Source organism: Chlorocebus sabaeus, chromosome 4 (assembly GCF_047675955.1).
Source record: "Chlorocebus sabaeus isolate Y175 chromosome 4, mChlSab1.0.hap1, whole genome shotgun sequence".
NCBI lineage: Eukaryota > Metazoa > Chordata > Mammalia > Primates > Cercopithecidae > Chlorocebus > Chlorocebus sabaeus.
This window is the reverse complement of record NC_132907.1, coordinates 56512422-56539300: the sequence shown is the minus strand read 5'-3', so window position 1 is coordinate 56539300 and position 26879 is coordinate 56512422. Positions and strand designations below refer to the sequence as shown.

Sequence of the window (26879 nt, the reverse complement as noted above, 5' to 3'; positions counted from 1 at the left end):
TTCACTGCCTAAGCAAATACGGAAAGCTGGGAAGTTCCAACAGGTGTCCTCGTGCATCTTAGTGACCCAAACTGGAGTCACTGTGACTCTCCCTACCCCCACCCCATGAACAAAGGGGGCTTAAAAATCCGGTACTTCACTTCTGTAGTATCTACAGCAGAAGCAGGGGAGAGAGGAGGGAGCTGAGTTTGGAATATCTACCTTACCTTCCAACGTGAAGCACAGATTGTCACACCAAGGACCCTCAGAGGTCCTTGCATAATGTATAATGACTGGATGTGGTCATTATAAGATCAGGCATAGATCCTGGTTCAGTCAATTTTTGGCAAGGGTAGCAGGACTGACTTTACTTAAAGCATATAGCCCAAGCCAAAGTGACTTAATGCGGAAGAGCCACTGGGAACATCAGCTCCAGAAGGGGCTCTGGGTATGGATTATTTTCCAGGAACACTCTGCAGAATGACTTCCTTAATATCCTGGAAAGGTGTGGCTCCCCTTGGGCCTGAACTTTTGCTGTTAAGAACCTAGATGAATGCTGCTGTCGTATATTTTTATTATGCCTAAACTACCCCAAATGTTCACTGTTTCTATTTTCCATACATTCTGTAAGTCCCTAAAATGTGTCAGGAGTGAGTGAGGTTTTGATGGTACAACAGAAACCAAAATAGATAATGTTGATTTCCTCAAGGATTTTACAGTCTGGTGGGAGAATTGCATTTATGAAATCATCACATAAATAAGCATAAAATTACAAAGTCATAATGCCACTAAAAAGGAGAGAGCTATGAGAACATACCTGACCTTATCTGGGATACAGGGAAAACATCCCTAAGAAAGTGATTTTGAACAGAAATATAAAAGAATTAAAACGGTAACAGGATAGGCAGTGAGGGATAAGATTTCTAAGCACGGAGAACAGCATCTGCAAAGCCCTTGAGTCACAGGAAAGGATGGTGCATCCAAAGCTTTGAAAGAAGAGCCAGTGCCGCTGGAACATGGTAAGAAGGAATACATTGGTGAGAGATGAGGCTTGAGCTTGCAGGGCCAAGTCGTGTAGGGTCCCGGGAAGACTTTGAAGGGACTCAAGTCACAGGTCTGACCTGTCATGATTCCATCTAACCAACCAGTTCTTGAACATTTGCACTGAAAGAGATGACCCAGTTTCTGTCTGTGGCTTACAGCCTCGTGGAGAACCATTCTTATTCTGGTGGGTATTAGGGTTTTGAAGAGACACAATTAATGGCACTTTTTTTGCCCACTTTTGAAATCAATTGAAAAATAAAACACAGTCAGCAGAGGAAGATAAGGATGAAGATGAAGCAGATGAATCAAATGCCATTCTTATTTCTAAAAAGGCTGTGTCAGAAGACATAGCTCATTCTAAGAGCCAAAGTGAGCTTGCAAACTCCCTTCTGTCCAGTTCAGACTATGGGAGCTTACCTGAGGGAAAGTTTGGGTTTGCACAGGTGTCACACCTACCTAGGCTACTGTTTCCCACTGTGCTAGGTGGAGAGGGAAGGTAGGAAGAACTGAATTAATTAGTTCCAAATTGAATTCCTCCTCCCTCACCAGTGTCCTTTTTTGTTTTTGTTTTAGTTTTTTTTTGGGGGGGGACGGGGTCTCACTGTCACCCAGGCTGGAGTGAAGAGGCACTATCCCAGCTCACTGCAACCTCCGCCTCCCAGGCTTAAGCGATCCTCCCATCTCAGCCTCCTGAGTAGGTGGGATCACAGATACATGACACTATGCCTGGCTAATTTTTGTATTTTTGGTAGATACGGGTTTTCGCCATGTTGCCCAGGCTGGTCTCGAACTCCTGAGCTCAAGCAATCCACCCACTTTAGCCTCTCAAAGTACTAATGTTACAGGTGTGAGCCACTGCCCCCCGCCCCCAAGGTCGTTTGATAGATGAGCTTCCCTTCTTCAGAAATGTGGACCTACTGCTTCCTTAGCAGCCAGGTCACTGTCCCCACATCTGTAGGGAGGGAAAGGGGTTGGACAAGAATCCAGCAGTACTTAGGGAGACTCTGTTCTCATGATTGGAACTTCAGGAGTAGGGAATAAGTGTTCCTCCCTTGTTGTTGCTAAAAGACATTAAGAGAAGGGACTCAAAATACAGCCTGGTCCTTTTCAGTGAAGATGGATTCTGATAAATGATGATGGATCACCTCCTACAGGAGAACACAATGCTACAATCCCCAAAGCATGTGACTTCCATGCTGAACTAACTTCTGTTTCCTTTTTCATCCACATAAGTAAAATTCTCCAGTTGTTTCTTTTTCAAACCTTGCTTGATGTGACAGATGCCTAAATTAAAAGGGTGACTTTTAGGGTCACAGAATGTTAGTGCTGGAAAGGATTTCAAGGTCATCAAGTCTAATCCTACTCCTTACTTTATTGGAAAACACAAGACCCAGAGAGATGAAGTGGCTTGCTCAAGGTCACCCAAGCCGTTTGTGTCTTCCCAATATCCAACTACATCACGTTGATATAGCTGAGAAACTCATTATTTATAGAAAACCTGTGATGCCTTTATTAAAACAAAGCACAGGTTTTTATAAAATAAAAGTCACCCTTTTATCTGTTAACAAAAATTTGTGTTTTGTTTATTAACTTTTTTACAGTGGAATAACCCCTGAACTAGTGGTTTGATTATTCTGATCCTAATAAATGTCTCCTTTTTAATGTTCTCCTTTCCTAATTAACAAAGTGCCAAGTAGAAAGAGATAAGTTATGCACTTTAATTACAATAACCCCAGGCTACAGGGAGAATTCTTATCACTGGCTTGGACCATACATTCTGTGCTACTTAGAAATAACATTGGTAAAAACTTCCTGTAAGCTGTGGATTTGGGGTCTGAGGTGGCGGGGCAGTCAGGAAACAGAAGCAGTGAGGCTTTAGTTCCAGTTTTCTTCCATCATGCTGTGCCTGGTTCTCTCTGTGCTCATTTCCTTCTTATTAAAAATGGGAAATGATTATTATCCTAGATTATTATGAGAGAGGGAGTTTAGGATGCTGCAAAGATGACTGGGTTGCAGCAGCAGGAGCCCAGAATTCTAGATCAGCTCTGCCACTAATGAGCTGCTTCTCTGGGCAAGTCTCATGGATTCTTTGAGCCTTAGTTGACTCCTCTGTAAAATGGGCTGGTTGTGTTAGCTGATCCCTGCAGTCTTTCTATGAAAGTTAAAATTGCTTTGACTCTAAATCCTTGTGATTCCATATTCCTTTTCCCATTCTTCTTCCATACCCTATGTTTCCCCAAACTGAGTGAACTCAGGTTTCAAAGAATACGTTACAAAAAGTGTCAAAACAGAAACAATTTTTACAAAGACCAAAGAACATTATTCATTGAAAAATATGTGCCTTATTTTACTTGTCAAAATGAGCAGAGAATCTAGGATTATTTCCATTCTCATTATGGTATCATTTCGTAGCAGCAGCAATTTGCTTGTGGTCCTTTTCTCTGAGGAGTTCCCTTCAGGAAACAGAATTTCCTAGAGCAGATGAAGGGGCAGTAAGAGATCTCAGCCACCTGCATTCTAACCCTTGGCTTCTCTAACTTCCAGGTTATTCTGACTGAACTATCTTTAGATACTCGATGCAAAAAAAAATTGTGCGATAGAGTCTTATGGACATTGAACTAAGAATCATATTATCTGGTTCTAGAGTTAGAGCTTCCTCTAATGAGATGCATGGTCTTGATTTTAAGTCAATTGTCTTCTGTGGCCTCAATTTCCATGCTTGTGAAATGAGAAGATTAGGCTGGATGGTGTCTAAGATTCTTTGCATTCTTAATTCTAGCTTCATTTGGGGGAAAGGACAGGATTGGTGGCAGTTTTGGGAGTCTTTGGATTGGGAGGCAGAGTCCCACCATGTTGAGCAAGGGCAGGACATAGTTCAGCACTGTGGGAGTGTCTCCTCTCACTCCTCTCAAAGGTGTTGGCCTTTGTTGAGTACTTGACGTGTTAGTGACATGGAGGAAGGGAAAGGATATCAAGAAATCTAAAATGTGGTTCCTGCCCTCAAAGGATTTACATTCCAGTTGGTAAACACAAGGGCAAGAGTCTAAGGCCAGGATCCCAGAAGATGTATACACCACCTTACACATGGGTTGACTTTATCAAGCATTGGGCATTTATGCTGATCAGAGGCACATATCCGTGGCTGGGTGGCCCCATCCAGGAGAAGATGAAGGAATGTCCTACAGGTCTTGGTGGCTTCTTACTTTGTGGAGTCACCATTTTTTCCCCAGAAGAGTCTGTTTTCTTTTTAGAATGTTGCTTGATTTTGGTCTTTTGATGGCACACATTAAACTCTGTCTCCATAGAATGCATGCCCCTGGGAGAATATGTAGGCTGTGTGTAAGGAGATAGGAGTGGGAAAAAGATGACAATGGGAAAAAGCATTAACCAAAATTCTAGGGTAAGAAAATACAAGATGCATTCAGGAGACAACTGGCAGACCAGTTTGGCTATTATATAGCTTTTAAAGAGTATTTTTTAAAAAAACAACAAAAACCTGAAAACATAATTAAGATTCAGATTAAGTAACATGATGTAGTCAAAAGAGAGACCAAGGATAAAATCTAGCCCTGCCATTCCTCATCTGCCTGCCTTTGAGCAAGTTATTTAATCTCTCTGTGTCTGTATCTCCACTTGGTAAAATGGAAGTAATAACACCAATTTTACAGTATTTTGTGAGGATTAACTTAAGCAGTGTAGGAACAGCTCCTGGCACACTAAGAATGATCAACATATGGTAATTTTCTCAAATTCTACGATCTTTCTACCTCCACAGTGGCTTTTTCTGCAACAGGCGATTAGGAGAGCAATCACCAAACAGACCTTGGATGTGAGTTCAGCTCAGCCAGTTATAAAGTCTTTGATTTTAGGCAAAATACTTAACTACTCTTAACTTCAGTTTTCTTATGTACAAAATGGGATTAGTCATACTTACCCTGTAAGATTATTGAAAAGTTTAGAAATATATCATGTTCAGCACCCAATAGTACCGGGTAAGAAGAGGAGAGGGAGTAGAATTCAATAAATCATGGTGATAGGGGGGAAGAAGGAGGAAAAAAAGGAGCTATTTTAATTGAGAACCTTGAATTCTTGATCAAGAAGCCTAGAATTTATGTTGTAAGCAGTGGAGAGTCACTGAAGGTGATTTTTCAGATAGGAAACCATAGGATAAAGATGAAGAGAATCTTAACCTTGTTGAGAATGTGTCAATAAGGCGCACAGGGCAAGGGAGAACAGCCTGGAGGGAGAGAGACCAACCTACTGAAGACAAAAGCCAGTTTGCTTTATGTATGTGCTATATAATTCTTTTACTACCAAATGGATTTCTTCTTCTGGAATCTAACAATTCTGAATGTATGAGAGAGGCAGAGATAGACATGGAGAGCGACGGAAAGGACAGAGGGGAGAAAGAGAAAGAGAGAGGTGCCAGGAGAGAGATAGATACAGTAGTTCCCTTTCCGCGGGGGATGCATTCCAAGATCCCCAGTGGATACCTGAAACTGCAGATAATACTGAACCCTATATATGCAGCAGAACTAGCATAAATTTTGTTTTCCTTCACAGTTTCACAGACAGAAGATTTGTTCTTGCCATAGATCTTAGCAACCTCAGCATGTGATTTTTTTTCTTTCCTTAATTCAGTTGAGAACTTTCACCATTTAATTTAAAAGATGCACTTCATGGCTTCTCTTTGGCATATCTGAATCCCAGAATCACTGCTCTTGCACTGTGGGGCCATTAGGAAGTCAGATAATGGTTACGCGAACGTAAGCACTTCGATACCATGACAGTGAATCTGACAACTGAGATGGCTGCTGACCGAGGGGCAGGGAGCATATGGAGCATGGATGCACCAGACAGGGGGATACTTCATATCCCAGGCAGGACAGAGCAGGGCAGCGTGCTGTTTCATCATGCTACTCAGAACTTATGAATTGTTTATTTCTGGAATTTCCCATTTAATATTTTTGGACTGTGGTTGATCGAGGGTAAATGAAATTGCAGAAAGCAAAAATACAGGTAAGGGGGACTGCTTGCTGTACAAAGACAGAGACAAGAGGAGGGAGCTGTCCTCAAGGGCTTTTTGTGCGAAGACATCTGGCACACAGATATGCTGCACGCAGGTGGCTTTAGAGAACATGCATCCACGTATAAATCTGGCATCCACAGGTGGAATTTTCAGTTGACAGGTGGGCTACTTTAAATAAAACTGGGGAATTGGTGTGGAAGGGGTGAGAACACTGCCTCCGCTTTGTTATCGCACCTCCACCAAGATGTTCCTGAACCCCTGAGAACAGCTCACTCCACCCTGTCTCTGGGTTCTCTGCATCATCTGCTGACCACATTTCTGTCTTCTGGTCTGGGAGGAGATGGATTTCTGGTCAACAGCACGCCCCCTGACAAAAATGACTTTCTGCCATTTCCTTCCATTCCATTTTCAATCTGATTGCTGTTTTGCTTGGAGGAATGCTATGGTCGGAATGTTTATGTCTCCCTCAAATTCATATGTTGAAATCCTAACCCCCAAGGTAGGGCCTTTGGGAGGTGCTTAGATCATAAGGGTGGAGTCCTTCTGAATGGGATCAGCGCTCGTATTAAAGAGGCCCAAAGGGGCTTGTTTGCCCTTTTCACCATGTGAAGATGCAGTGAGAAGGCACCATCTGTGCCCTCATCAGATACTGCCAGCCCTTTGATCTGGGACTTCACAGCCTGCAGAACTGTGAAAAATAAATGTCTGTGGTTTACAAGCCATCAGTTTATGGTACTTTTGTTATAGCAGCCCGGACAGACAAAGTAGGAGGGTGAGTTTGTCTTCGTGAGAATGGTGTGTGATTTAGCTTATTCTGAAAGCAAAGTGTCTTTAAGTTTAGTTTATGTTTTTTATGCTTTTTATGTTATCTTTCCTTTTTCTTTTTCACTAGTCATCCATACACTGGATGTCTAAAAACTAGTGGGCATCAGCATCCTACCAAAGTCAGTTTCTGTTGCCAAAGTTGTTACTGCCCTAAAGGCTGGTGCCTGGCTTGTTCAGTTGAGAGAGGGCAGCAAGTTAGTACCTGTGCTGGCCCAGATCCACTGTGAGGACATGCAGGTGCCCTGGAGCCGCTCTTTAAAAGGCTACCACCTCCTGATGGAATGCTTCCTGTGTGCAGCCTAAGTCAGAGCACTGTGGATCAGTGGGTTCTGCGGATGACAGTTGAATAAAAATGCCAACTGAATGTCCCCCAAAAGACAACGCTCTGTATTGACGTCTGAGAGCTTTTCTCACCCACCTTTCAGTTCTAAAGATTTTGTCATCCTGCTAAGATGGATGAAATGGTTGGCCCCCAAGATACCTTATAGGGCCCCTTTTTTTTGGTTTTGGGAGTGTTTACTATAATCTCCCTTTCTTGTTTTAAAGACCGTTTAGTGAAATACTTTGTACATCAAAAGTATGTTTATATAAGATATATATAAAACATATAAAAATAATATGAATATTTACATGTACCCAGCACTTACTTTAAGAAATAGGATATGATGGAATACTCTCAAGGGCCCCTGTGAATCACACCTCATTCACATCCTTTTTCTGTCCTTCCTTGGGTATTTATATGATGGTCCTGCTTTTTAAAAGAGTTTAAATTATATATATATATGTATCCCTAAGTAATATATTGTTTTGTTTGCTGTTGTCTTTTATATTATGTCATCAAACTAGATGTGTTCTTTTGCAACTTACAATTTTTTTGCATGAAATCATGTGAGATTAAGCCATGTTGATACATTAAATGATGATTCATTCCTTTCCCCTACTATATGGTACTCCATTTTACAGACATACTATTAATAATTTAGTCATTCTTTGTTGATGGACATTTGGGGTGTTGTTTATTCTTATAAATCGCATATTTGGAGTATTTTTACTATTACAAATTCTGATGCTATGAACCTGTTTTGCACATGCCTCTTGGTACACATGTGCAAGAGTTTCTCTAACATTTGTAAGTTGGGGTGGGATTGCTAGGTATGAACAAACATCTACTTTATGAAATATTTCCAAGTATTTCACAAAGTGACTGGACCAGTTTATACAAGTACTGTATGAGTCCTCATTGATCCCATCCTTGGTAACATTTTTATTACCTGATTGACATTTTTGCCAGTCTTGTCAGTATGAAATGGAAGCTCTTTCTGGTTTCAGTGGGCAATTCCTTAGTAACTTACGAGAGGAAACATTTTTTAATATGTTTTGGTCATTGATGCTTCCTTTTCTGTGTTGAATTCGTTGTTGTGTTTCCAATACACTGCGTTCCATTCGGTGCAGCTCTGCCTGCGGCTGAGTTAGGCTAGACAGTGGAGCAAAGGCCTTTGCTGATGAAAGGTGTGCTGCTTTTCTTTGTGAAGGCCCTGAGGAGGCGGGAAGTGGCCGCTATGGACCCCGTTATATCACCGACATGGGAGCCGGTGAGGATGATGAAGGATTTGAAGACGACTTAGATTTGGATATTTCCTTTGAGGAGGTAACAATAATCTCTGCTCTTAAAACCCAGGGTGTTTGTGTTTCCTTGCCGAACAAGGCAATTTAGCCAATGGACCATAAACATTGTACTTAAAACTTAAATGGGCCCATTTGCTTTTAACACTGATTTGTTTCCTCTGACGCTCAGTCTCCAGGGGCTGATAAATCAGTAGTAGGGAAGTACCAGTCATGCTGATGTTCCGTAGGCAGCTCCTGTCTGCGGACTCCACAATCTGGCAAAAATATATTTCGATTTCCCACCAAGGGAAATTTCAGAAAATCGGGTACTATAAGGAAATGAACAATTCCTTGACAAAGGCATGCATCTTCATCATATTAGAATAAGAATAAATCATGTAATATCAGTTTTACTGCTGATTTTCTGAGTAACACAGGGAAAAGCACTGAAAGTCCCTGAGCACCAAGCTCTTTGTCCATAAACTGGAGTCAGTGCTGCCTTCCCCATCTCCATCCTAGGGTTTTTGGAAGTGACCATGTTTTAAAGTACTAGGCAACAGCTATAAATAAAACAGTCCAATTGCCATGCTCTGTGTTCGTCCTGAACCCCTTTCCTTCTCCGGCTTTAGGTGAAACCACTTCCTGCTACCAAAGGAGGGAATAAGAAATTTTTGGTGGAAAGCAAGAAGATGTCTATATCTAACCCAAAGACCATTTCCAGGCTCGTCCCCCCTACCTCAGCATCTCTCCCTGTGACCACAGTGGCTCCCCAGCCCACTCCCATAGAGAGGAAAGGGAAGAACGGTGTGGCCATAATGTCAAGGCTCTTTGACATGCCTTGTGATGAAACTCTCTGCTCTGCTGACAGCTTCTGTGTCAATGACTACACCTGGGGGGGCTCGCGATGCCAGTGCAACCTGGGCAAAGGTGGTGAGAGCTGCTCAGAAGGTAGGCCCTTGGGGGAGAGGAAGAATGTGGTGATGAATTGGCACCATTGAGAGCCAGAGGGCAGTTTTGTGGTCTAAACATAATTCCTTCTAGTCCCTTTTCCAAGATAAGTTCCTTCTTCCACATATCGGTCATTAAATTAGCTATACAAGGCAAATTGTGAGGCAACTTTCATAGCTTCTAAGTAGATAGCAATCCTATTTCTATGTGTGCCAAATGTGTAGTCCCTTTAAAGCAATCGATAAATCATCCTGATACTACCTTAGAGAGGTAGGTTTTACTATAATCACATCTCTACCAAAATATGCAGCTAAAACTTATGCATGAGGGTTAAGAAGGGTAACAACTGGGCCAACTTGTATTACACAAAGGCTGTATAGCTGAGGGCAAGTGACAGTGGTGTCTTCTTAGGAAAGTCATTGGTTTCTTCTTAGGAAAGTCAGTGCCAGTCTCCAAAAATGCAACTTCTTCCTAAGAATTTCAGAAGCTCAAAGTCTCCAAGAATGAGAGTTGTAGGTATAAAAAGTATAGAAAAGAAGACAGCAAAGTTGAACAGATTAGTGAGGGTTCTCACTTAATGATATCCAGGCAATGCTGTATATTGATTTTTGCTTTTGAAGCAGTGAGGAAATAGCATTCTTTTGTGTTATCTTTTTCTTCTTCAGATATTGTTATCCAGTATCCTCAGTTCTTTGGCCACTCCTATGTAACGTTTGAACCTCTGAAGAACTCCTATCAGGCATTCCAAATTACTCTTGAATTTAGGGTAAGAGGGACACGTTGTTTGATGAGTGCTTTTTGGACACTTTAACACAGCAATGTTCAAAGGCTGGGGGAGAGGAAGGGAGGCAGTAGGAAGAGCGATCAAAGGTAAATATGACACAGAGCCTGTCTCTAAACCAGCTCATGAGACAATAGGATTGAGGAGCACATTCACAACATTCAAGTGTGACAGTGAGGAGACAGTGGGTTTGTATGTCACTGAACTCTAGAGTGGCTGACATGAAGCTTCCAAGTGAGAATGTTGGAGTCCGAGCAATGTTGTTCATAATAGTGATTTCTCCCAGGCCAGGATTGAGAAGAAACAATGCATTCCCCGTTCCAAAATTGTTTAAAAAGAGAGCCCAATTCTCTGTCTTCATTGTGATAGCTGTCACTGAACAAATAGAAAACTGTTCTCTATGCAACGTTTGCATTGTGAGGGCCCAGTGGAGGTTCTCTGATTTGAATCAACAGCAGATAACAATTCAATCAGTGACCTCAGCTTAAACTGATTCTTTTGGGTATCTCCCAAAAGACATAAAAAGGTCTGGAGGTCTGGAAAGAAGTCTCATTTGAAGTCATGGCCACAGTGTTGAGTCTTCAAGAAATGACCCATCTTAGTCTAAGACCACCAGCACAGCTTTCGGTTGAGCCGTTCTTATCATCCTGTTCTCCTGATAGAAGGAAAGAAGCAAATGTGCATTTCTCCCCAGAGGGAGGGAAATAGAAAGAACAAAGCGAAAGTACAATTGGATGTACACCAGCAGCATCCTCACTGTGACCGTGGTCTTTGTACATTTGGCTTTCCGAGGATCTGCAGGTGCATCCACAAAGGACAAGTAAAGAGTGGGTCAAAGATGGAGTCACCTTCCTCTCACCTCACTGCCACCTCTCAGTTTATATCACTGCCATTTGTTTATTGAAATGAACTAGGACCAGGTATCTGGGAGTGAATTGGAACCCACGTGCTTGACCCTTTGTAGATAGGATCGTGGAGGGGAAAATGCTCAAGTTTCACATTTGTGAGTCTTTCCAGATGGCGCTTTATGGAAGGGGAGGAACTTACTGTTCGTGTGGCTTTTGTTTGTATAATCACAGGCGGAGGCGGAGGATGGCTTACTGCTCTACTGTGGGGAGAATGAACACGGGAGGGGAGATTTCATGTCCCTGGCTATCATCCGACGCTCCCTGCAGTTCAGGTAATTCCTGCCAAAAGCCTCACACTCTTCTTTTGTCACATTATCCTACGTTATATTTGCATTTTTATAGTATAAGAAATATATACAGGATAGAGTCTAGTAGATACGAACCAGTTTACCAAATACTGGGGTACTGGGATTGCAGGATAACCTATAAAACTTGCGTTTTGGGACCTTATAATCATTCATTCATTCAGCAGCACCTACAGTGTACCTGGCTCTGGAGGTGTTGAGTGTACCTGGTGCTGCAGGTACTTTTGAATGTACTCTGACTCTGGAGGTGCTGTTGAATGTACCTGGCACTGCAGGTACTGTGGGATGTAACTGGTGCTGTAGGTGCTGCTGAATGTTTCTTGAGCATCTACAGTGTACCTGGCACTCCTGTCGATCCTGAGGATGCAGAGTGAGCCAAAGGAATACAGTTCCTTTTCTCTGGAGCTCTAGTGGATGTGATGGGAAGAAGGCTGGGGTCTTCTCATCTCCTTTTGGCAAATGTGGCTGACAGGTGTGGACTGAGAGGAGCCTCCAACTTCCCATAGGCTCCCCATCCTCATCTTCCTCTGGGCTGTGCTGGAAACTCTTTGGCTTGCCTCCACTGCCCTCATCGTTTCTCCCCCAACACACTTTGGAAGCCACCTTTAGCTTATGTGTGGGCTTCTGTGGGGCAGAGTTTTGTGGAGGGGTGAAGATTTTCATGACTCTTGTGGAGGTGTGCAATGTACCTCTTTGTGAACAACCAACGGGCACCAGGCTTGTCCTTCTCCGTGGTGCACTGGCTGACATCCTAATGGCACCAACCCCCTGCTCCCCGACCTTCAGCATATGATGCAACCTCTCCAAGCCTGCGTTTCCTGTGGGGCTGTTGTGAGGGTTAAATGAGTTAATTCATAAAAGCGCTTAGAGCAGTGTCTGACCCAGAACAAGTACTCAATAAGCATCAGCCATTATTGTCTTCTTAAATTACTTTCAGCATAAAAAATGTTTTTGGTTAAGTTGAAGAAGGCCTCTGAGTATCCCACTTGGGCTAGAAAATGGGCCCCCATGCTTTGCTAAATGGTTTGATTCATGAAGTTTGGTGTTAGCCACCAGGATCTTGGGCGGTATTTTTTGCCTTGTGGGGTTCTAGCACTTGGAGGATCAGATAGACTCTCAGTAGCACTGACTGTTGTTAGCTGGTAGCAGCTCTCCAACTATGCAACTCCTGCTGAGTGAATCTGCTATCCTCCTTGGGGTAAGCCTGTTCCGCAATACCTCTTGACTGCATCTCACTTCACTGAGGATCTCGAGACAAAGGGAGGGCCTGAGAAGTGACTGCAGTTAATGAAAATGCTAGTAAGGAAAATGCTGGCCATGACTCCTTCCCCACGGGAAGTCTCAGGATCCATGTGGAAGAGGCCTGGTGGCTATTTGGAAGTTGACCAGAAAGGTCCAAGATTCCACCTGTTAGGCATAGTGACTGTGGGCATTCCCGGGCCATAGGGAGGTTGAGATAAAAACAAGAATAATGCAGCCATCTGAGGACGCTCCTCCTCTGTCTCACCTCTCTGCTGAGCTTCCTGTGGACCTCGCCTGTGTTTAGGTACAGCTAAGCGCAGATGGCAGGGCTGGCCAGCTTGCCAAAATGAGCCTGGATTTTTATATTTTGTGAATATCACTGAGCTTTGTTATTTGAGAGTTGGGAAAGTCCCCAGAGAAATCCTTGCAAGCAGAGTGACTTGTATTCTAATTCTCCGTACCTTGAATTCATGGTAAGCATTTGGCAATCGCTGAAAACGAGAAGGAGGTCCTTAGTTGCCCATCATTTTCTTTTCTTTGTTTTCTTTCTTATGATTTTTCCTTTACTTTTCTTATGGGTCCTGTCCTTTTCAGAAACAGAGAAGGCTAAATTCCTAATGAGCCGAAGTGATCGTCGACTTCTAGTCAAAAGAAAATAGGAGCCGGGTGCGGTGGCTCACACCTGTAATCCCAGCACTTTGGGAGGCCAAGGCGGGTGGATCACGATGTCAGGAGATCAAGACCATCCTGGCCAACATGGTGTAACCGCATCTCTACTAAAAGTATAAAAATTAGCTGGGCATGGTAGCATGCACCTGTAGTCCTAGCTACTCAGGAGGCTGAGGCGGGAGAATCACTTGAACCCAGGAGGCGGAGGTTGCAGAGAGCAGAGATCACACCACTGCACTCCAGCCCGGGCGACAGAGCGAGACACTGTCTCAAAAGAAAAGAAAAAAGAAAATGGGATGCGGATTAGCTACTACCTTTCATTAATTTCTTTTTCCTTTTTTTTTTTTTTGAGACGGAGTCTGTTGCCAAGACTGGAGTGCAGTGGTACAATCTGGGCTCACTTCAACCTCCACCTCCTGGGTTCAAGCAATTCTCCTGCCTCATCCTCCCAAGTAGCTGGGATTACAAGCATTCGCCATCATGCTCAGTTAACTTTTGTATTTTTAGTAGAGACAGGATTTCACCATGTTGGCCAGGCTGGTCTCGAACTCCTGAACTTAAGTGATCCACCTGCCTCAGCCTCCCAGAGTGCTGGGATTACAGACATGGGCCACCATGCCCAGTTTTTAAAAATTTCAACTTGTATTTTTAATTTTTATTTTTATTTAGCTTTGGGACAGAGTTTCACTCTGTTGCCCAGGCAGTGGTGTTAACTTGGCTCACTGTAACCTCCGCCTCCTGGGTTCGAACGATTCTGCTGCCTCAGCCTCTGGACTACAGGCACCTGCCACCACGCCCAGCTAATCTTTGTATTTTTAGTAGAGATGGAGTTTCACCATGTTGGTCAGGCTGGTCTTGAACTCCTGACCTCAGGTGATCCGCCCACCTTGGCCTCCCAAAGTGCTGGGATTACAGACGTAAACCACCATGCCTGGCCTAATGTCAACTTTTATTTTAAATACAGGGCGTACATGTGCAGGTTTGCTACATGGGAATACTGCATGATGCTGAGGCTTGGGGTACAGATCCCGTCACGCAGGTAGTGAGCACAGTACACAAATTCCCATGATTTTCTAAGTTGCAGGAAAAATCAGGCTAACGAAGTCCCTACGTTGAAAGGTCCTATGGGCAGATGAAAGATAACTAGACAGAGATCGTCCCCAGAAAGAGGTGCCTAGTCCTTCCCTGTATTGATTTCAACAGCACTTGATATTCATAAACATAACTCTGAACAGACTGACTCGGAAAGGAGCTGTTGGCCTGGAAGAGACGTCCATGGAATCTGAAAACATAATGAGCTGGTTCATCAAAGAATCTTCTTTTCCTTTTCCTCCCCAACAGGTTTAATTGTGGAACTGGGGTTGCCATCATCGTAAGTGAGACCAAAATCAAACTGGGGGGCTGGCACACAGTTATGCTCTACAGAGATGGGCAGAACGGGCTGTTGCAGCTGAACAACGGCACCCCGGTGACAGGCCAGTCTCAGGTAAGTATGAGCCCCACACCCTGCCCACCCCACGTACCACTCACCATGAGCCTCCTGAGAGGGGCTCACTGCACAGAGCCGTGGCAGCATCTGCAGGATTCAAGTTCTGGATAGGCTTGGTGAGGCCTGTTTCTCATAGTGAACCCATGCAACAGACCTTTGATGTGCTCTTGAGTGGTCTTGCACTCCAGGTGAGCTTTCAGGACACACCCACCTCACATCTACCAAAGAGAAGAATTCAGCTTACAAGCATCATTGCTGTTGGTGCACAGGTTCATGCTGCAGGCCCGTGCCCAAGGATATGTTCTCTTTCCTAAGTACATCAAAGCCAGCGGTAGAAGAAGGCCCATATTGGAAGAATAGAACCCATTATTACTATTATTACTTGGAGGCAGAGGGTCTCACTCTGTCCCCCAGGCTGGAGTGCAGTGGCAGAATCATGGCTCACTGCAGCCTCTACCTCCCTGGTTGAAACCATGCCACCTCAGCCTCCCAAGTAGCTGTAACTACAGGCATGTGCCACCATGCCTGGCTAATTTCTTTCTTTCTATTTTTTTTTTGTAGAGATTGAGTTTCACTGTGTTGCCCAGGCTGGTCATGAACTCCTGGACGCAAGCGATTCTCCCACCTAGGCCTCCCAAAGTGCTGGGGTGACAGGGATGAGCCACCACACCCAGCCTAGAAGCCATTATTCGTGTCAAACACAAAGCTTGCTTTTAGGACAGGGGTGTTGCAATCCTGTGGCTTCAGAAGATAGTCTTGAAAGGTTCATTTGGTTCAAAATGCAGGAATAAGTTGTTCATCTACCTTTGAGGGGTGGCCGTAATTATAGGAAATGGTAAAAAAAAAAAAAAAAAAAAAAAAAGCTGGACTGTTGGGCTACTCAGCAAATCACCTAGTATTCACATATTTGTTATGGTCTGAGCAATTTTAGGACTATGTTCAGAATAAACAGTTTGGATTAGCAGCCTGCCAAGGAACTGAGCCTATAATTATAATCAGGCAGGTGTCTGTATTCTCCAAGGAAAAATGTAGCAAGAAAGCCTTTGTTTATATGTCTCCAGCTTCCTCCCTGCTTGGGCTCCTCTCTACTCTTCGCCAGCAAGGCACATTATATAAAGCAGTGGTCCCCAACCTTTTTGGCACCAGGGACCAGTTTTGTGGAAGTCAATTTTTCCATGGACCAGGGAGGGCGTTTGATTTCAGGATGAAAGTGTTCCATCTCAGATCGTCAGGCATAGTTAGAGTTTCAGAAGGAGCGTGTCACCTGGATCCCTCGCCCGTGCAGTTCACTACAGGGTTCGTGCTCCTCTAAGAAGCTAATGGCACAGCTGATCTGACAGGAGGCGGAGCTCAGGCGGAAATGCTCGCTCATCCCGCCACTCACCTTCTGCGGTGCACCCTGGTTCCTAACAGGCCACAGACTGGTATGGGTCCATGGCCATGGTTGGGGACCCCTGATATAAAGGGCTATGCCTTGCTGACACCCTGCCTTCCAAAATATAGGAGAAAATATCTCATTAATTTGGATCCCAGTGATTCCAAAGGAACAAGAATTCAAATTTAGTAAATGCAAATCCAGGGAGACTGTTTATGCTCTGATGGCTAGGTAAGAAAAAGACAGGGTCAGTAAACTACGTCAGTGCCAGAACTAATAGGCCTAACATGATAAAAGTTAGTTTGATAGGAATAAAGAAACTTCTAGCTTGGGTCCAAAATACTAACATGAAGACAGAATGGAGAAGCTACAATAGAAGCCTGTGAAAATGTCTAATTGTTTAAAACAGGGGAAGTTCCATAGCTGTTAACAAACAGGGTCATGTGGTAACAATAAGCTAAAGAAATTATAGGCTGTGTTAACAGAGTCATAGCATCTAAAAAAGGGAGGTGATGATCTTATTCTATTCTGTTGACTATGTGATAGCTTCTAGTGACTCGGATAGTGACTCTAATCCTCTGAAAGGATTACATTCACATCTGGATCACATTCTAAGAAGGCTGCAGACAGATTGGAGCAGTTCCAAGGGTAGTCACCCAAACTGGAAGATGACTTGAAATCCCTTCAATGATTGATTGAAGGAGCAATGTTTAGTTTGGAGAAGAGAAGATGAAGGCATGCAAGGTGGTTTTTCATTATAGAGTCAAAGAAAGAGCCTTGGGAAAGGAAGATTTACTCCATGGACCCCCCAAGGTTGAAGCTGAATGGGATGAGCCTCAAGAGGTCTATTTTAGTTTCACCTAATAAAAGGACAGAAGTACAACAGACTACCTCAGGAGAGGGGGGTATCTTTGGGGAGTGTTCAAGGGGTAACTTATCTAAACTTCTTGTTAGGGATGTAGCAGGAGTCCAACAGCCAGTGAGAGCTTGAATTATACGAGTTTTTATATTTTTTGTTAATCTCAAGATCCTATGTTTGTAATGAATGTAAGAATTAATTGAGCCAGGTGCAGTGGCTCATGCCTCCAATACCAGTACTTTGGGAGGCTGAAGTGGGTGGGTCACTTGAGGTCAGGAGTTCGAGACCAGCCTGGCCAACATGTGAAACCTTGTCTCTACTAAAAATATTAAAAAATTAGCCAGGTGTGGTGGTGGGTGCCTGTAATCCCAGCTACTCAGGAGGCTGAGGCAGGAGAATCACCTGAACCTGGGAGGCAGAGGTTGCAGTGAACTTAGATTGCACTATTGCATTCCAGCCTGTGCTACAGAGCAAGACTCCATCTCAAAAAAAAAAAAAAAAAAAAAAAGAATTAATTTAATTGCCAGGCACAGTGGCGCACACCTATAATTCTCACACTTTGGGAAGCCAAGGCAGGAGGATCACTTGAGCTCAGGAGTTCGAGACTAGCCTAGGCAACATGGTGAAACCCCATCTCTACCAAAAATAGAAAAATTAGCCAGGTGTTGTGTCATACGCCTGTAGTCCCAGCTACTTGGGAGGCTGAGGAGGGAGGATCGCTTAAGCCCAGGAGGTCAAGCCTGCAGTGAGTCATCTTTGAGCCTATGAATAGCCCTGCACTTCAGCCTGGGTAATATAATCAGACCCCATCTGTATTAGTCCGTTCTCATACTGCTATGGAGAAATATCCGAGACTGGGTAATTCATAAAGAAAAGAGGTTTAATTGACGTACAGTTCTGCATGGCTGGGAAGGCCTCAGAAAACTTACAATCATGGTGGAAGGGGAAGCAAGCATGTCCTTCTTCACATGGCAGCAGCAAGGAGAAGTGCTGAGCGCGGGGGAAAAAGCGCCTTATAAAACTATCAGAGCTCATGAGAACTCACTATTGCGAGAACAGCATGGGGGTAACCACCCCCATGATTCAGTTACCTCCCACCGAGTCCTTCCCACGACACGTGGGGATTATGGGAGCTACAATTCAAGATGATATTTGGGTGGAGACACAGCCAAGCCATATCACCATCTTTTTTTAAAAAAGGAATTAATTGCAAGAAGCATGTAGCTTTATGGATACTGAGGCTGAAGATTGCCTGCATACTAGCGAGACTTGCTAAGCAAGTTGTCAAGCAGGACCATGAGTGTGGCTGTTTAATAAGCTGTCCTGAGAGACAGTGATTCTATCTTAAGTGAGATTCCCCAGCAACAGACCTGAGATGTGAAGTCCTGTGCAAGTGATGTATTAAGAAAGTGCTCCCAGGAGAAACTGCTGAGAGAGAGGAGACAGACAGGGAAGAAGAGGTTATCAGCAAGAGTGAGATCTCAGGTCAAGTTTTTCAGATATGGTTTCTGCCTGATCCAGTAGAGGAGCTCCGGAGTGTAAATTATGCCTCAGACTCATCCCAAACTGTTAAGGGCTGCCCTGGGAGAATGTGAATTCTTCCATTTCTCTGTAGAGGGAGGCAAAGCAAGCTCCAGGGATCAGAAGGCAACCTTCATCTGAAGCCAGATTTGAAGACAATTGCCGGGGATCTTGCGAACGGCACAGCAAAGTAGCCACCCACCCCTACAAGGCACTTCATGCTCTAGAAAAGGATTGAGCTGTCAGCCTCCTGCTGTGGCCCCAGATCACGGAACAAAACTGGAAGGGCCAGGATGGGATCCAGAAGAAGTCAATTCTGAGAATCTTGGTGAAAGAAGCCAAGAGGACGTTTAACTCATCTAATGAAAGCAGCATGCTCAGTGGCTGGCAAACAGTGTAACTGACCCTGAAAACTCATATCCTAACTTGTGTTCAGTCTGCTATTTACAAATGATTCTTATCTCTTCATCAGAAAAGATAAAACAATGATTAGATTTTCCACTTGCTGGTAACAGAAGTTTAAAGGATCGTAATTATGTTTCAGAGTCTTACACTCTGAACATTTTATAAGTTCTGGCAGTGTGCCTTTCCCTGACACCCTTCCTTACCCTATAATGCAGATGAATGAGATATTTTGGTCATTAAAAAAAAGAATGACCAGGCCGAGTGTGGTGGCTCATGCCTGTAATCCCAGCACTTTGGGAGGCCAAGGTGGGTGGATCACAAGGTCAGGAGTTCGAGACCAGCCTGACCAACGTGGTGAAACCCAGTCTCTACTAAAAATATAAAATTAGCTGGGCGTGGTAGCACATGCCTGTAATCCCAGCTACTCAGGAGGCTGAGGCAGGAGAATAGCTTGAACCTGGGAGGCGGAGGTTACAGCGAGCCAAGATGGCTCAGCCCGGGCGACAGAGCAAGACTCTGTCTCAAAAAAAAAAAAAAAAAAAAAAAAAGGCCAAAGGTGACTTAATTTTGTCCCACCTAATCTTCAGCTCTGTATTTTGTAACCTTAAAACCTGCAATCCAGATTGTGGTTTGGTCTAAGATGGGAAATTTTCCTACCTCACTGTAACAACACTTAAAAAGAAAAGTCATATTCATAAGCAAATTTCAAAACACTTTGCATCATGATCTGTTTGGTAATTCCCCTCCCCCGCCACCCAACCCCAACAATGTTTCTCTCAGGATATAGTATAAAGGTGACTAGGACAATGAAAAGGTCATTATTAGCCCACTGTGTACAAAATTAGTATTAGCACCTTTGGAGGCACAGAATAGCCCTAAGATCCTTCCAAAGTACACAGGCAGCTGGTGTCAGGACTGGAAAGAGAACGTTTTTGTTGGATGCCTAGCATGGTTCACCGCCTGGTGGGTCAGGCGTGGCTCTGACCTCCCTTCCCTTCCCTTCTAGACATTCCAAAATCCTCCCTTCTGGAAGCACAGCCCTTTGAGAAACTCACTGAGTTCCCTACGGTAATCGTGGGTTTGATTTTCCAGTAAAGCAAGGTCTTAAAGATAAATACAGATGGAAGAAAACGCTGGAGCTGTCACTGACGTCTTAACCATGTCCCTCATAAAAATCTGGTGTGTTTTGGCTTTCGATTTTGTTTAGTGAGAGTATTCATGAGTGGTCATCTTTCTTAAAGGGCCAATACAGTAAAATTACTTTCCGGACACCTCTCTATCTTGGTGGCGCTCCCAGCGCTTACTGGTTGGTCAGAGCAACAGGGACAAACCGAGGCTTTCAAGGTTGTGTGCAGTCACTCGCTGTGAATGGGAGGAGAATCGACATGAGGCCCTGGCCCCTGGGAAAAGCACTCAGCGGGGCTGATGTGGGTAAGTGGCTGCCCGGTGGGTTGGGGTAGTCTTATGGGACATATGTCTTATGGGACTGCCTTTCTGGCTTGGCCCATGGAGGGAACAGCAACATTAGGTTCTACCCTGGGAAGCTGGTACCTGCAGAACGTCAGGAGGGTGGTAGGCCCCAGGGGTGAGGCTGGTGCTCTGCAGACATGCTGACTCTGCATCTGAACACCAAGATATGGTAACAGTATGGTGCACCAAACACTGGTTGTGTCTTGCTAGCAATTTGGGTCTCATCATAAAATATGGCATGGTCTTATTGGACAAAGCAATAAGCAATCCAGCCCATTTACCTTACCTCACCCAGTCCAGTGGAAGAGCTAACACAGTAATGTAAGAAGAGCTTTCATATACCCTCTCTTTCTTAAAGAAGTGGTCGAATTCTAAGTCATGATCACAGTGCCAAACATTTTCTCATACACTCTCTCATTTACTTTCACACTAACTCTAAGAGGCAGAAATTATCATCATGCCCATTTTATAGATGAAGAAACTGGGGCTTGCAGAAGTTAAATAACTTATCGAAAGTAGCAGGCAGAGCTAGGCTTATTTTTAAAGCAATAAGGATGTTTATTCTATCACTGAAGGCAACAGGTAGATAATTCCCAAGTTGGTTAATTCAGGGACTGTCTGCTAGAGCTGCCATAACAAAATACTGCAGACTGGGTGAGTTAAACATCAGAAATTAATTTTCTCACAGTTCTGGAGGCCGGAAGTCCCAGATCAAGGTGCTAGCCAATTTGGTTCCTGGGGAGGCCTCTCTCCTTGGCTTGCAGACAGCCACCTTCTCACTGTGTGCTCCAGGGATCTTTCCTCTGTGTGTGCACACCCCTGGTATGTCTGTGTGTCCAAATATCCTCCTACAAGGACACCAATCAGAGTGGATTAAGTCCCCACTCTCAATGACCTCAATTAACCTTAAATACCTCCTTAAAGATACTATCTCCAAATACAGGAAGTTAGGACTTCAACTGTGAATTTGGGGGGAAAAACAGTTTAGTCCATAACAGGGTCTCTATGATATCAGGACTCTGGATCGATATCTCTAGGATACTCTCCTTTTCACTCACTACTCTAAGCATCACATCCTTATGACTTTGCCCTTGGCAAAGTCTCTTCCTTGAATCTCTTTTCCGTCCATCTCTAAGATGTTATTTTGAAAGAATGCACAGTGAACATCATAGTCTCATTGCCTAGATTCTACCGTTAACATTTTGCTGCATTTTCTTGACCACATTATCAATTCATCCCTCTCCCCATTCCTCAATCAGAGGTAGGATTCAATCCTCATGACTCCTAGAACAGTTTTTTTGTTTTGTTTGTTTTTCTTGTAGCTAATATTAGTTGAGCACCTACTTTAAGTAGGCACCATTCTAAATTACTTTGATCTTTCCAAGGTTATTATGAAGTGGGTGCTATCATTAGCCTTACTTTACGGATAAGAACCAATGGGGCTGGACGCGATGGCTCACGCCTGTCATCTCAGCACTTTGGGGGACTGAGGCAGGCAAATCACCTGAGGTCATGAGTTGGAGACCAGCCTGGCCAACATGGTGAAACTCCATCTCTACTAAAATACAAAAATTAGCTGGGCATGGTGTCACGCCTCTGTAATCCCAGCTACCCAGGAGGCTAAAGCAGGAGAATTACCTGAACTCAGGAGGCAGAAGTTGCAGTGAGCTGAGATTGTGCCACTACACTCCAGCTTGGGCAACAGAGTGAGATTCTGTCTTAAAAAACAAAACAAAACAAAACAAAAAACCAACTGTTAACAGAACAGTTAAGTAACTCGCCCAAGGTCACACAGCTAGTAAGTGGTAGAGCCTAATGTGACCTCAGCCATTCTGGCACCAGAGACTACCCTCTTAACAAAATCAACTACATCAATGGCTACCAAATTGTTTCCCTCCACCTTGTTCACTCCTATAGGTGATGCCATTGTTATAACTATAAAAGATGCAGTTTACTTAACAAAAAACGTTTACCATCCATTGATTACTTGGTCAAAGTAAACAGTAAGCAGCAATGACTGAAACAATTATTAAAGTTTCACTATGGTAGGACAATGTCTCCAAAATCCGTTTTCTCTCTGCGACGATTCAGAACATAAGAACCAGCCATTCCATTAGGAATCACATGTCTTGTTTATGAGCCTGGACCCTGCAGATTGCCTGGATTTGAAAAATGTTTGCAACTCAGTCTCCCCATCTAGAAATAGTATCTACCTCATAAGATTATTTTGTTTACATGAGTTGTGGTGCATAAAAAGCACTTAGAATAAGGCTTTGCACATCGCAAACATTTCATAAATATTTCCTGTTATTAATATTATTATTCATATTCTAATCCTACCCATCAAACCAGCTATAATCTGTTTCTTCAGGGGAACAGCGCTGAATAAACCTGGCAGTCCTGAGATGGCATGGAAACCTCTGACAGGTAGTTCAGAGGTTGCAAAGTTGGGCAAGAACTGATTTCTGCCAGCTTTGTTAATTCCGACACAGTGTGATACCCGCTTCTCCAGCAGGTGGCACCAAAAAGACCTCTCTTGCGGGCTCCAGTCCTGGATACAGCTATTGGATTACTGTATAGATTTCTCTCTGTGAATGTTAATGGCACCTGTCAGCCATGTTGGTGTTTTACATTTCTTCCCATTTCATTTTCTCCAGGGTTATAAGAGTGGGGCTGGTTATCCTTCCTCAGCTTTCATGTTTGCTGTCCTTTGGGTTACTCCTCCTGAAATTCAAGTTTTCTTAAGTCAAACGCGGCCTCACCAGGGAGGTCATGGTTTCCCATCTGATATCTCTAACTTGGCATTGCCATCTTCAGCTGTGACTTTTTCTCTTCCTTCCCACTAAACCTGTTTTCATTCCCCAGAGGGGCCTTTCATTACTCAGTTCCTTCCACTTCATCTCCTGTCTTTCGTTAGACTGTTCCCAGCTCCTGTGCTCTCTGCAAGTCACATTCTACACTAGTTAGTCAGAAATCTCAGCAAATTTTGCGTTCTGTGGTCCAGCTCTTGATTATTTCCATTCAGATTCTCAAACCTATGTTTCCACCGCTCATTTATGCCAATCCTGTCTTGGATATCCCCACTCTGCTGGAGCAGTCACAGAGCCACTTCCCAGATTTGAGATGCAAGGGGTCTGTGGTGACCATGGGTCTCACCCTGGCTTACCAGCTCTTTTCCTCATTTCACTCAATAAATACTTCACTGAGCACCTGCTTAGTGCTTGTCACAGTGCTGGGTGCTGGAGATCAAGTAATGAACAAGGCAGGATCCAGCTCAGTCCTCATATGGTTACCATGAGGAGAGACCAAATTAATATAATAATCACACAGTGAAGGTGAAGTTACACCTGGGGTAAGTGTTATGAAGGAGAAGTGATGCTGCATTGGTGATGTTCAATAGGGAGGTTGTAAGGTTTGGGGGCCGGGGAAAGAGTTTCTCAGAAGAGGAAGTTAATATGAAGCAAGAGTAGAAGTGAAAATGTGGAGAAGGGAGAGAAGGACGTTCCAGGCGAGGGAAGGGCTTGTTCCAGGGGAAGAGGAAGTGGGGGATGGGTGCCTTGATGTAGTTTGTGATTTGAGAAGATCCCCTGAAAGCTCATTAGAAGGGGCTTTCAGGGGTACATGTAGACCAGCTGAGGTCTATTGCAGTAGGTCACATGACAAATGACGGTTTAATCCAGGTGGTAGTGGTGGTAGAAACAGAGAGAGATCTGACAGATCATTAGGGGAAAAATAGGTGGGCCTCGGTTATGGATTGGGGGCTGGAGACAGGGAAGTTTCTCCTTGTTCATGGTCTCTTTAAGGAACTCCACCCAATGATGTTCCACGTTCTTTCCCCTCCTTAGAAGTCTTATTTCTCTTCTACCTCTTGCTTTCTTTTCTAGCAGAAACCTACACAACAGCCGGCCTGTGGTAGGCGCTGGTGAAAGTGACTTTACATATTGATGATGAGGTCCGTGTATACATGACCTTGCCGCACCCACCTCTCCTCCCCATCACTCTGAGTTGAGAGTTTTCCCCCTAAAATGAACCTGTTCAGCTACACTCTGCACTCACCCTTCCTGGCTTCCCTGGGCCCTTGCTGCCAGGGTTCTCTCTTCTCAGTAGCCCAGGGGTTCTTAACCTTTTCTGCACTGCGGCCCCCTTTGGTTGTCTGGGGAAGCCCATGGACCTCTCTCTTCTCATAACAATGTTCTTAAATGGAGAAAAATAATATATGTAATATTATAAGGGGAAACAATTATACTGAAACCCAGCCCTATCACGTATTTTTTGTTTTGCTTTTACAGTAATATATGTGCTCCTTTGTAAAGCATTAAGGAACAGAATTATTTAATGGTGGGTGAAATAACTCCCATGACTTCAAAGTAGCAACAAGTATAAATGATACTTTGAAATATGTGCAATAAATGGAATGTGACAACAACTGTGAGGTCTATTGGTCACAAGTCACAAGAATACTAATACCAGAAGTATCTTGCCTGCATTGAAAGTTGATGGAAATACACACCCAGCTCCAGGCAGAGGCTAGGCAAAATACAGATGCAATAATTTTTCCTTCTCGGTTCACAGAGCCCCTGCTGTGGCTTATTCACCCATGCTCAGGTTCTCTCCAGCTCACACAAGTGCCATGCCTTGTGTGACCCTGTACCCACACTGGTTTGGAAACTCTGGGAACCTCTCTCCCTTCTTTCAAGGCCTGATACCAGCACTGAGTATTTCCAAGTCATCTTAGACTTAAAGCCAACCAAAGCAACCTCTCCCTTTGCTTTGCAGAAGTCAGGTCCTGTCCACAGTCACTCTTATTTCTTCCCTCCTGCACCATTCTTTTAGTCTTTCAAGCTACAGATATTGAGATTGTGCTGGAGTAATCTTCTTGCCCTTCGACCACTACGATGAATCTCTCATTTCTTCCTTCCTTGGAAGTCTGATCCTTCACAGTCTCTCCATTTTCTTTGTGGCCACCCTGTTCACTCCCCTACAGGACTTCTTTCCTCTCCTCCACTCCTGTCACTCATCAGTCTGTCTTGTGTGCCATTCCCAGAGTTATCTTGCTGAAATGCTGCTTTCACCAAGTCAGCAACTCCATCTGGCTTTCATGACCTCCCCTACCCTACCCCCACCTCTTAAAAAATAGTTAAAATGCATAAGATTTGTAAAGTAATCCTTTTCTGTTCATCTGAAATAACATACAAGGACCCCGCTTCTTCCTGTGGATCTAGCCAAGCTCTGGGAAGGAATCACAACCCACAGAAATTGGCAGGGCTCAGGGACCTTTGAGAGTTTGGCTCTTTAAGATCGACGTCAGCCAGCATCTCTGTGGAGACTGCGAATGCTGGGGGTGACATTCTTAGGGCTGTGGCTGGAGACCACTGGCCATGTCTGCCTGAACATTCAGTAGCCACCAGCTGGAATTCACAGAGGCTAGCCCACCCCAACTGGGGTGGCAAGCCATCTGCACGGGCTTTAATTAAATTCTAGCAGTCCCTGAAATCAGTCTCCTCTCCTGGGTCTACCCTGGGTGCCTGGCCCTTACCCGTCCTCCCAGTGAGTCTATATGAAAAGTCTGGACCAATTCAAGGAGGGAAGGGTGAGAGATTCATCCGGCCGAGATGACACACTCAGGCCAGGGGAGGCTCCTGCCCTCACAGGGTGGGCTACCAGCTCATGCAGTGGGAAGCCTTGACGACTGGGAGAGAGCACAGCTGGACCCTTCATTTCCAGGGGCACGCCCTTCTACCTCCACCCCCAGAAAAAGTGTTTTGTACTCCCTCATCTGGTTTTGGGCCAGATGGTGGTCCATCTGTCTAACTGATTTCTTACATACAAAGAGAAAACACAAAGAAGCAGAAGAAAAACAGCCCATGAAAGTCCATTTGTTTTCCTCTGATGACCTGCACTTGAAAATGACAAAGGATACCCTTTCTGGATCTCTCTGATCTGTTTGGTGAAGAGAACTCACTCATCGGATGTTAAGCCTTTCAGCCTTCTCACTGCAGGCCACCGTTCTGTCCCTCATCAGGGTGTAACTTTGGAAGTAGAAATAGGGATTCTGAAACCCATGTGCCAACATATTATGGGGCCCTCTCTCTCTGCTCCCTACCCCAGACAGAGGAGTTGACAATCCAGGTGAGTTAATCAGCTTAGATGTGGCTGGGTAACTCCTTCCGTGCCTACCTTGCTTGTCTCAACTTTGAACCAACAAGGCAGCAGCACTTAAGCTAATTGGGGTCATGCAATTTAGAATGCTTTTAACATAAACACCCTGTTGACGTTGGAGGGATTGAAATATGCTCTTGTGGGAGCAACAGAGAGATGAATTAAAGCAGAAACAGCTCAGTCATCCCACTTAGTGGTCATAAAATTTCCCAGAAATGTATTATTTGATTCGTTGTGTCCATCATGTTTTTTAAAGTCTCTATGAC

General features: G+C 44.1%; 1 protein-coding gene and 1 long non-coding RNA gene across 4 annotated transcripts in view; one reads left to right on the top strand and one right to left on the bottom strand.

The window, feature by feature from the left end:
* Positions 1 to 26879, top strand: part of EGFLAM (EGF like, fibronectin type III and laminin G domains) — a 199709-nt gene that overhangs the window by 132326 nt on the left and 40504 nt on the right. For both annotated transcript variants that reach the window (XM_007961426.3, XM_007961430.3), the window contains exons 7-12: positions 8410 to 8525; positions 9112 to 9430; positions 10096 to 10196; positions 11291 to 11391; positions 14677 to 14821; positions 20226 to 20415. In XM_007961426.3, coding sequence (XP_007959617.3) covers positions 8410 to 8525; positions 9112 to 9430; positions 10096 to 10196; positions 11291 to 11391; positions 14677 to 14821; positions 20226 to 20415 — 972 coding nt within the window. The remainder of the gene's footprint in view (positions 1 to 8409; positions 8526 to 9111; positions 9431 to 10095; positions 10197 to 11290; positions 11392 to 14676; positions 14822 to 20225; positions 20416 to 26879) is intronic.
* Positions 2125 to 5751, bottom strand: LOC119621471 (uncharacterized). 2 transcript variants are annotated; one of them, XR_012092858.1, is made up of 3 exons: positions 5679 to 5751; positions 4098 to 4356; positions 2125 to 2324 (listed from the first exon to the last, which is right to left on the bottom strand). It is a non-coding gene; the product is annotated as an uncharacterized lncRNA (long non-coding RNA). The 2 variants fall into 2 exon arrangements; XR_005238049.2 differs by lacking the exon at positions 2125 to 2324 and having other exon boundaries at positions 2727 to 4356.